At 38.1% G+C, this 12,029-nt stretch overlaps 1 protein-coding gene across 1 annotated transcript in view; it reads left to right on the top strand.

Moving 5' to 3' along the window:
• LOC119655105 (patched domain-containing protein 3) overlaps positions 1 to 12,029 on the top strand; it is a 184,633-nt gene that overhangs the window by 60,237 nt on the left and 112,367 nt on the right. Inside the window, exon 2 of the mRNA XM_038060828.1 lies at positions 7,939 to 8,069. Within this exon, the coding sequence (XP_037916756.1) occupies positions 7,939 to 8,069 (131 nt within the window). The remainder of the gene's footprint in view (positions 1 to 7,938; positions 8,070 to 12,029) is intronic.

The following is a 12,029-nucleotide window of genomic DNA, read 5'->3' as shown; positions in this document are numbered from 1 at the left end:
TCGCCCCTTCGGTGTACACACTTACACCGATCTCTCCAAAGCCTTTGAAATCGTTTACTGCAGTATTCTCTTATTTCTCGAGTTCACAATCATTATCCAACCAGATGCTACCATTTTTTTTTCGTGACAGTCATTATCCAACCAGATGCTCCCATTTTTTTCGTGACTGGAGTTGAATATGTTTGTGATAGTACCAATATTAATCCTTTCAGGTAATTATGAAGGTTGTTGATGGTTCTTCTCTAGGCACCAAAAAGCTGTGATTATTACGGCATCGATTTCCCCTTATAGGTATTGCAGAGGACTTCGACCTGACTCACTTCAGTGTTTACTCTCACCTGATTGTCAGCGGCGATTTGTAGTTGCGCATTATATACTCCTATAATTGATACAAGTCGCAATAATTTTTTACCAATTGTACAAATTACACTCTGCACTGACCGTTCCTTGTCCACTAAAATTTTTAAACGGGCTGGTAAAGGTGATTAGCCATCCTACAGTCTGTTGCAATTCAGCTGGAATACCATCAATTTACACTTTTAACCACATAACCCTTTTCGATTAAATTATATGTTTCGTCATCGTTTCAGGTTTCTTGAAGCCAGGGGCTATATTGGCGTATCGGCTGGGTTGAATGTCCTCTTCTTTTTCTTCAGCCTCTATCCCGTTCACAAGCGGGGTCGGCTCGTCGTGATCGGTTTCGCCATTTGGTTCTATCGAATGACTGATCTGCTTGCAACTTCGAGGCTTTTAAATCCCCATCTAGCGTATCAAGCCACCGTTGTTTAGGCCGGCCTTTTGGTCGATTACCATCGGCTTCGATGTTCAGACCAATCTTGGCAAGCGAATCCTCGTTAGCACAAATTGCGTAACCATACCATCGAAGACGCCTCACGCAACTTTTCCACAATCGGTGCAACCCCGCAGATATCCTCATTTCGGATGTGATCAAAACGTGTGACGCCACTAGTCCAACGTAACAACTTCGTCTCCATTACCGCAAGACGCCGTTCATTGTCTTTTATAGTTGGCCAACACTCAGAACCATAAAGAGCGACAGGACGGACAACATTGCGGTAAATTTTCGATTTAAGACGTCCGTTGATACGTCGATCACAAAGAATACCAGTTGTGGAACGCCACTTCATCCAGGTTGCCTTAATGCGTGAAGAAATTTCATTACGCAGTTCTCTATTGGCTGATAGTGTTGACCCGAGGTATTTAAATCGCTCAGTTGTGGGCAGATCACTGCCGCTGACAGTGATTGTGCCTGTTTCATGGGGATCAGTCGTCAAAATTTAAGTTTTGTTTAGATTCAATTTGAGGTTGAATGTCTTCTTAACGTATTTCATTCATCCTTTCTTTACATTGTCGAGGTTAGCTGTAGGAACTACTAGTGTCGCTATTACACACATATTCATAAGAAATGCTCACTGATCAACCTCATGCTACCTTTTGGTATAAGATACCAGTCTATCGAGAATGTAAAACTCATTAATCCGAGTCTAGGCAAATCCCCCACCCCTCAAATTGATTAAAAGAAATCATGGTCTCGGAACATATAAAATTTTATCTTTAATTTTCAAAATTTCTCCAAACTGTGGGAAATTCTTTTTTGCTTGCTGAACAACTGGATGATGAGGTGGGCACTATGCTGGTATGTTCTACAACCCTTTCCCGCAAATCTTTCACCCATCAATGTCTTTTGTTAAAATTTTACCGTTTTCTAAACTACTACATATTCTGCAGATGATTTTCTTTTCTGTGTACTGCAAGGACTAAGCCTCGATTTCAATCCGACCACAAATCTATCGCTCTCAAGTTGTATTATAATTGCATTGCCCGAAACTTACCAACCGAATACATCGAAATAGCATCCGAATTCCGGTATGCAACTTTCTGGGAATCGCCAAAATATGCTTACATCGTATTCACATCCAAAATGATTTCTAATTCCACACGCTGGTAATTTCTCTCTTGAGGTAAATGCATGCATTGCGCTGCAAAAAGTAGTAACACATGTCTATGTACCAACTCCAGGTTGCGAAAAAATAAAATGTGATATAATTCAAAACTCTTCAGAAAACACATCTTCCATGCCTACACAGCATTCCACGTTTTCAACAATCACCAAAAATCCCCAGATGCAACATCAATTCTGGTGAATCATTCATTACATTACCAATATTACATTCGAGATCATTGATCTCCGGCATCTCAGCTACGTATTGTACGCTACCGATGCTCCGAAGAAAGCTGGCAGACAACGGAAAGATGAAAAACCAGCATCGAAAGTGAAATACCTCACAAAAACCTTGAAACCAAGTGTATCCATGGTAGAAATTTCAAAAATTCGAACACTTTCAATTCTACGTCCTCATTTTTTGTGTCTTTCCACCACATCAAGAATATTTCCCTCTTACACTCAAACTCGTTTTGTTTATATCGCATGCCGTTAAAGCATTTTTAATCAAATCAAACGACGAGTCGTAAAGATACACATATAATAATGACTGGGGTCGGCGCGGCGGCGCTAAGAAAACGAGCACATGTACAGAATATCTACGAGTGTTAATGCACGGCAGTAGCTTATAAGGGAAAACAACATCTTAAGATCGCGGTGAAAGTGTTGGGGAATTATTCTGAAAGCTGGAAGTGATATCACTTTGATGACTTTCAAATTACATCTCGTAAGCTATAAAGTTTTTAGAGTGATGGGAAATAATTATGTTAATCAGTTTTTTTATAATAAGTTACCACTTCCGTCAATAGAACTACATAGTACAGTACACGCGCATATTGGTCTTCATAGATAGAATATCAAACAAAAAAAAAATAGATAAATTTTATTATAAAACAAAATCAAGATCTTCTAACAGATCATTCACTAGTTTCAACACTTTTAAATTTAAAACTCTGCAAATGCATATTTATCTATTTTCCCATTGGCATCTATTCGCCCTTACGTATCATAATAGGTATTCAGTTTTTTCAAAAGATGTATAGTCTGTTTTATTTAACTTTTGCAGGTTGTTCATTCTATGCGGCTTAGCATTCACCTATTATCAAAACATTCGTTAATCTTTATCTGATTTAATAAATTCAAATCTAAGAGACATCTTTGATCTATTATAGTTTTCTCAATGGTAGTAGGATTTCCACCAAACTTTCCAATATTACGCTGCATATTATGTTATACATTACTGTATTTCTAGGATAAACTTAAGGGGTGGAAGATATTTAAAGCCTAGACATCATATATTTCGGTTGAGTGGTTTTTGGTGAATAATTCCTTCATTTAAATATACACTTCTCAACCCCATTTGACGTTTGAGACATGTGACTATATTAAACGAGGAAAAAGATTTACATCCTCTTTGCTACCAACCCCCACACCCGAACCTAACATAGCCTGATGTCATTCGTATCGATAGGTGTAACCGGTTTCCAGTAAAGTGCTTGTGTCAGACAGCAGACGGACAGACAAACTGATAAGCAGCAAAAATGATAAATAGTAAATTGATTTTCGTATGCTTTTAAGGGAAAGGGGAAAAGTGGAGCATAAAGAATAAGGATATGGTATACTATAAAAGACTTCTCAACCTTAGTGTCAAATATAAGGGTCTAGGTGGTTTTTGGTTTTGTCTCATGTTCACTCCTTTGTGGAGTATAGCGCATTTCACAGTCTCTGTTGTTAATGCTTTTCTTCTTTTCATTTTCAGTGAGACTTTGTTTCAGCTTCATTTTATGCTATGCAGGTGATAAACATGACTGTTTGTCTAACATAAATATCCATAACATTCCAACCCAGGGAAACGACATCGAGAAGCTAGCGCTCTGACCCGTGGTGGGGTGGGGTGATGATTAATAAATCAATCTATTCTACTCACTACATTCCTATTTCTATTCCACGTAAGCCCCCAGAAGTCTTCGCTTCATTCTTCTAGTTTCGCTCAACCGCCTTTGCCATGTAGTTCAAGTTGCTTAAATCCTCTCATCTGCATTGGGGTTTCCTGTCTTCCACCTTGCCTTCGCATCTAAGGATTCCGCTGGCTTTTCTATTATCACGAAGGCACCTGCGCACATTGGCTTAACTTGATATAAGTGAAGGCTTCTGATTCGTTATATACGACCAATACATACCTAATTCGAATTCCCAATGAGCCTTATTCCGAAGATATTCGATAATCGATGGTATTGATATCCTACTCTTGATCCAATGTACATGTTATACTACGGCTTTAAACTATGAAGCCTTTATATATTGCTAACTGCGAATCAGCCCTTTATATATTACCTCATAGCTATAACAGTTCAAAACCCAATAATCCTCAATTCGGAGGATGTTCTCGAATTCGCGAGATGAGCATTGGAGACCTTAGTCAGGCGAGCTAAAGTATCTACTGCGTGCCGAATTCCTTATCCTTAGGCTCATGCATTCCAATTCATATGACGTTCCATAAGACCCTTTTGGTCTTTCCCCGGCCAACCCTTGTGGATAAGTATATATAACGAAGTAATATCGCTGACGATATTGGACTGGCAGTTGTTTAACACTTGGACGGAGAACGAACAAGTCTATTAAAATTAAAGTTGAAGCATAAACAATTCATTCACACCCTGTGCCCAAATATTTAGGCATAATGATTGAACAGATGCTAAATTCCAAACATCATAAAGAGAGTGTAGAAGCCAAGTTACATATATTATACCAGAACACTGATCGCAATAATGCTGCCAAGCATAGGTGGTGAAAGGCTATATGGATTCCCAATGTGAATGCACTCAACCTATTCTAGGAAAAGAGCAGCAGCTTTTGAGCGGACAATGACCATACTATATCAAAGGCAGGACACGAAACATTCTTTATTTAAAATCTCCCAGGATTGCAGCTCGAAGTGCTGAAATAGAGGCTACAACCGTTTCGCACGACAATATCATGAAGCAGATGTTGAAATCAAAGGGGATAGGGAGTGAAGTCGAAAAGGCAATTACAGCCATTCATAAGAAACAGACAGGCAGTAATCCCATTTGAATCCCTCCTCCTCATTTCTTCGTGAAGCATAGAATATTCATATTATTAATTTTCCTCTTCTTCAGTCGTTGTCTCATTCATAAGCGGACTCGGCTCGTTTTGACCAGTTACGCCATTCTTCGAAAATTCCACCCAGTCAAAAGTGGGCACCTGGCTATTCTGTTCAACAGAAATCCTGGCAAACACTTTCATTTTAGAACAATCAATATTCGAAGAACCATTGTACCTTTTTAGTTTTTTCCCATCATTTATGAAGAGAAACTTTTATCATTTACTCTAATTATATGCCGCCTCCCTTGAATTGGATCCCTCATACTTACCGACAAATAACCTTTATGCTTTCCAACCCCCTTGCAACACAATTTTGCGTGGTTCTTGGAGTTTTGTATAAAGCAAAATTTTGTGATTCGACTTTGCCCATGTTTGTCGATTTACTCGAAAACGGTTTAAAGTATGGTCAAGAAAATATGCAAATTATATGTCCCTTCTTATTTCCATTATTTTTAGCGAAAACCTCTCCGAAGATGCTTTCCGTAGCCGTCTTCGTCCCGCTTTTAATTTTTGAGCTTTGAGTGTTAAGCCATTTGGTCTAGTCCGACATCAAGTGGATTCCTCAATCCCAAAACAAAAATTATATTTCATTATGTTATTCGTTGATAACTTTCCCTCGGTAGCTTGTTTACTAACTTGACCCATTTACAACGATAACCTCCTTTAATAATCTCGATCTGGCGTTTAAGTTTGTTTTAATTGCCATCATGTCGACGCCCTCAGCCGAACTTCGAAAATCTTTCACTTCGCCTTTCGTTCCTCTTATCAGTTCACAGTGATCCATCCTTCGATCATCTTTTATAATTCCTTCATAAACAATATTCTTAAGTATGCTTCCGTAATGTCGCTCTCTTGCCATATTTAAGATAATTATATAATTGGATCATTCCGAAGGAACTTTACTCATTTGATGGATTGATTGGATTGATGAAAAATTCTTACAAAATTATCTTTTTCATTTTAATTTACTGCACGTCAAATAGTGAAAATTTTCATTTGAAAACGGCAACAAGCAAATAAGTTAACATGTCTGTCAATGCTTCTATGTATCCCATCCTCTAGTAGCTTGTTGACGGAAGACATGTTCACAACAACAATATCAACTTGCTACCAAGATTTTCTTGACCGGTTTGTATGATATATAACAAAATCGACATGTTGCCAACATTTTGGTGGTCAAAATATACTGCATGTTGCCAACATTTGGTTGCCCACTCTGCACATATCTTTAGAAATTAAATAAATTCCTCGCATGCTAATATGCTAACATTAAGGGTTGAAAGCGCCAGCATTAAAAATGATATTGTTTTACTATTCTTAAACGTAGAAAAAGAAAGTAGCCATCGGGCAGAGAGATTTAAATAAAACACGAAACTATTAATCAGATCAAGCTTAACCTGAATTTTCTAAAAATCATCGCGTGCTCAAGGTGATCTCCATTACTTTGAACTTAATGCTACTAATTTAGTCGTTTCTCGGGTGAATTGGTGACAAAGTAATTGCTTCAAACACTTCATTTTTTTTTCTGAACAATATTTGCAAGAGAATTTCATGCTTTATTACAAAATAATTTTTCATTTCTTTTCCATTACAAAGAGTTTAGCAAACATTCATGTCATATTTTAAATGCGAAGTAATATCGAAAATTGTTTTCCTGGGGAGAATTTTGGATATCACTTTACAATAAGCCCCTGCATACCAGCTCATGCAGCGAAAAATACAAAGCGTATAAAAGCAAATCATGTCCAGAAGCGGTTTCACTAAATTCATATTCAAGTCACAAATCGGCTTACCGAATTTGTTAGATATATTTAATTGATAAGTATAGTGCAAAACAATTGAAACGTAAGCGTGTATGTGTGTACGTATACGTTTTCGATTGCGGTTGTACGTATGATAACGATAAAATCGCAAGTAGATATAAAGATATGCAACATTTGGCAGACCGATTTAAGTAGGCCGTTGGGTTCCTTCGAGTAAAATATGAAAAAGTTGAGTTGGCTCCACCGCCGCTTTGACAAATATTTAAAACAGATTTAAGTAGGTTCATTGAATACGAGGTTAAGTTGTTTTGATACCACTTGCTTTATGGTAAGATATTAGGCACAAATATCTGCATATCTTTCTGCCGCAAGTATTATACTTAAGTCTCAGTTTTCTCCTCAGATAGGAGTGACATTAAAAGCATAATCCCATTTTTGAAAATGGATTGCCCTCAAAACAAGTGTCTTTCAAATCGCGATGATGTGACTGTTTTATAAAAATCATGCTTAAAATTTCGCAAATGATGTCACATTTTTGAAAACCCCACATACCAATTTTTTCAGTCATAGCAGATGCTCTAAATTAAGTCAGTATAAAGAGGAACAAGAAAACGAGTTGTATTAATAATTATGTCGGGGGACCTAATTTATTAATTAATTATTTCATCTGCTTTTGCACTTGTATTTATCAAAATAGTATTAGCGTTCAAAGAGAAGTATAAGAAAAGCCTTACCTCTCCGACCGATCACGACCTTCTATAGACTCTAATTCAAGGATTGGATTGAATTAATTTTCCCCTTGTTAAATTGTCATGGACTTTTTAGTCTCTTGAAAGATTAATTTCAGACGTGACTCGACACGGTTACTCTTACAAAAAAAACTATTCAAAAATCAAGAGTAAAATTCAATGCACTTGAATAGAAACTTTCTTTTATTTCTAATTGCATTAGGCAACTAACTTCTGACGCCCAATGGCCGTCTCAGTTGAATTAATTTTGTTTTATTGACTTCAGCACTTTACGTTCTTTTTTTTTGCTTTTTATAACAGTAACTGTTGATTACTTATCGATTTCTCTATTTCTTTACAGATGGCGTGTGGAATATCATGTGTGGATCAAGCATTAAACAAATCATTTTATCGGCTGGGCCTATTCATAGGCAGACATCCCGGATATTTTATTATAATTCCAGTATTAGTAGCACTATTATGTATGACAGGGTATGTATTGTATTTTTTTTTTACCCTAATTATTTGCGATTTACTATTTCCATATTTCTTAAGGGTTCACGTAGAATAAAACCTTATTAAAATCGGTTAACTGATATAAGCAATTCGTCGATTTTTCTTTTCCGCTAGTATTTATTTTGGTACCTCTACACCAATATTTCGGGAACAATTTGTTTGCATTAATTTAATCGGTAGAAGTACCACCAGAATACACTCAGTTGGATTGGTTGATTGTCTGTCTGTCTCTTCTTAATGAGATGGGTAGCGTCAAAAGACACTGGCCTACATACACTAATGTGTTTGGTTTCTACCCATTAGAACCATCCCCGGAGTTAGCTCAATCTGTCTAGGTCTCCTTTTTTTCATACATGCCGCTCGAAACTGCGCTTTCCTGATCTTCTCAGTTTACGATGGGTAGATCCGAACATAGAGTGAAGCAAATTCCAACCCTTTTGGCATTAGCATTCTGTGCACTAGGCTTTCCAGTACCAGTGGTTTGCTTAGAGTTTCCTTTAGGTTTACAATCCCGTCCATGAATTCCGGTCAATAGCAGAATATATCTTCCGAATCCTCCGAGATTCCATTGCAGCTTGGAGTATCAAATTCAAACCTGTAAATATATTAACGTCATGCCCTGTAGGAAGGTAGATGAACTTATAGTTGATATCAATGTGATTTCTTTTTCACTCGCCCCAGATTGCAACGATCATTATAAGCAACATAACAACCTACTTTGAACGTTCTTATCGCTGTTGCCATCTATTTGTAGATTTCTCCCTTTCGACGTTATTTGTCTACCATAAAAGTTAAGATGGGCTCCACAATATATATATATATATTCGCCACCTCATCGAGATGATCCTTAAGAGGGATGTTATCCCGTAGATGTGTATTTGCATTACATTGAACTTGCGGTGCCGCTTCTCAAACTAAGACAGCACAAAGCAAGAAGGAGCATACAGCGCTGACAAAAAACAATCTTCAGGGTATTTCAGAATCCTCCCATATGCAGCGTCGTTTTCAGCTATCTTGTCGCAAGTATATTGCACGTATTGCTTAGAACCAAGTTTTTTTTTGTCTGCCATCACTCCCAAGCATTTGGGGTGACGATATGATTCTTTACTCAAATGTGAATGTAATTTCCTTCACAGCCCTTTGTGACGAGGAACGAGATACTTTGAAGCCATAGCCAGTGCTATATTGTCGGCGTAACCCACCACCAGGGGGTCCTCCACGACCGGAAAATTGTGTACATCATTGTACGCGATGTTTAACAGCAGTGGACTTAGTACGATGTCCTGTGCAACACCCGCGGAGACAACATACTCCTTCGGTTCCTTATCGATGTCATACCAGAGACTAATTTCTTTTAGGTAACTGGCACGTAACTTCGCCTGCGCAATAGGTGAAAATATTAATTGTCGCGAAAGACTTCCGTATTAGGTTCTGATTCACCGAAATCAACCAATTATCACATTTAGTATCACTAGCACATAATATTTGATATTACAACCTTTTTCTCCTTGTGAGGAAGGCATATGGGCCTATAAGAGGATGATTCACCTGAAACTTTACCAGCCCTAAGAATGTTTCGGAAAATATATCCTCGGTCATGCACGCTGCGAGCAACTCTACGAACATTTCCTTCCTAAACTTTACAGTGAGCTTATCGGTCTTTAATTTATTTAATTATTTCTGTCTTGATATGCTACGTGGTAATTTGTGAACCTATCGACAACAGCCGCATCATCGCATAAAAAAACCGCTAAAAATGGTACAAGCCGATTCCGTTACTGGACGGAACGAGAAGTTGTGCAATAAACGAATATTCTACTGTTGTGTATGTCGAAGATATTCCAATAACATATTACTCCTGTAAGCCAAATAAACACAGTAGAACTATCTATAAAACCGTTAGAAAGTTTACAGAGGCCGAATGCAAACAAAAGGTTCTTCGCAGCTGTAGAGAGAATAGATTTAGTCAAATCAGAGTATCAGGATAACCAGAGTGGAGAAAATTCTTTTTAAAGAAAAGAGAGCGAGCGAATTTCCTTTGAACTCGTTCAATTCTTTGGCAGTCACAAATATGGTTTAACAAGTCGGGAAATCGCTATAATCGTCTCCGAGAAAAATGCGTATGACGGACAGGTAGACAGACAGACACTTAGCCGATTTTAATAAGGTTTTGTTTCACACAAAATCTTAAAAACAGAAGAATACTCAAAGATATTCCGGACAAAGGAATTATAAATGATAACCGCAATAAGCTCGGCAAAGGATGCCGACATAATGAAAATTAAAACGAAGCCTGCTTTCAAACATCGCACCGAGATTAGTATCAGTGGTTATCACTATCAAAGGCTGATTATCAAGGTGCCTAAATTTATGACTGCACATGACATCTCTGATTTGTGCCGGAATTGCCATCGCATTGATATTTCTCCAGAAGCCACCGGGGCCCCTGTTTTACTAGCGGCATAACCCTAGATAACTTTCAGGAAAAGAGTAGGGCACGTGACCTACAGAGATGAATGGGCTCTGAGTCATGCAGTCACGATTCTCTAGGCGCTCCTTTATGAAATTATGACCGCCTCTTTGAGCATTCTCCCTTACCCTGTTGGATACTATCTTGATGTTACTTTCGCCTTCCTGACAGACGTGCTTTTTTTTCGCCCCGGGTCGGTTCTACCAAGCTTCCTCTAACCCACACCGGCAATTTAGTTTTCCACTACTTGGGTGGGGGATGCTCGGTTTATTAGGCTGACCTAGTCAACCCTCCAAAAATCTTTGCTCATCCATTACTTTTGCAGACCACTCTGACATCTTTCTAAATTTGATTTACGGTTTCCTCCATACTTGAAAAAATGGTCGCAGTAAGTGAAGTTCTCATTAATGTGCGGCACTGATTAAAATGAAATCAACGACTGATCACCCTCGTTAGCTATTAATAATTCTAACGGCGCAGAAGATTCTAGTAAAGTGCGTCCTCTTGCGTTAGCCTCTCTACTTCCCCACTCAAAGGCCGAGGAGCCGGTATATTTTCAAATTCAGAAAACAAAGGATTTAGTAGGGCGTATGAGTTGTAAATATATACAACGCTTATGTGCGCTCACACAAAATCACTAACTCACTGGTTCATAGTACAGTGTATGGCTTGCTGACAGCATGCTGCATATCACCGCTCTACTAACCGTTAAAGTTTCTATATTTATAATGACGCTTTCAACCTCTGATTCGTTAATTGTCTGTATGGGCAAATCTTGAGCGATTCTGCAATGATTGATCTCTCTCAAAGTTTCTCCAACTTAAATTGTTTTTTTACGGTGGGGCAGAATTCTCCTGCGGATGTGATTCCGTCGAGATATCTGCACTATGTTTTTAAGTTCGTACTCGGCTTTCTGTCGAAGTGAATTTGTGACTTGTCAGTTCTAGATCCTTTCTGCTCAAACATGACATCTCCTTTCTAGGTTCTTTGAATCCTACTAACAAATCAAGGAGCAGCCTTTGACCTCTTTGGTCATCAAAAGTCTGCCATTTTATGGTGCCTAGGCTCCGAAATACAATGTCAGTATCAAGTGGAAGTGGATGTTCTCCCATAATATATGCATATATTATGTGCTAGGTATTAACAGGACAAATGTTTTTATAATACAAATACACAAAACCTTTCATAGCTGAAGCGTCAAGCTTCCGGTTTCCCGACTTGTTATATAAAAATATTTTGGAGGGCATTTGTTCCATTTGTACCTGGCACGCAATGTATATGCATATATTATATATACCTTAGCGTGATACTGATATTCAAAGTCTGAGAATTTGCACTGAACCCACAACTTTGACTTAATATAACTTTGTTAGCAATAGTGCAGTTTCCACCAAACTTGGAAGAATGCTTATCATCATCATCATCATCATCAACGGCGCAACAACCGGTATCCGGTCTAGGCCTGC

This window comes from Hermetia illucens, chromosome 4, assembly GCF_905115235.1.
Source record: "Hermetia illucens chromosome 4, iHerIll2.2.curated.20191125, whole genome shotgun sequence".
Taxonomy (NCBI): domain Eukaryota; kingdom Metazoa; phylum Arthropoda; class Insecta; order Diptera; family Stratiomyidae; genus Hermetia; species Hermetia illucens.
This window is presented reverse-complemented; position numbering and strand designations above follow the sequence as displayed.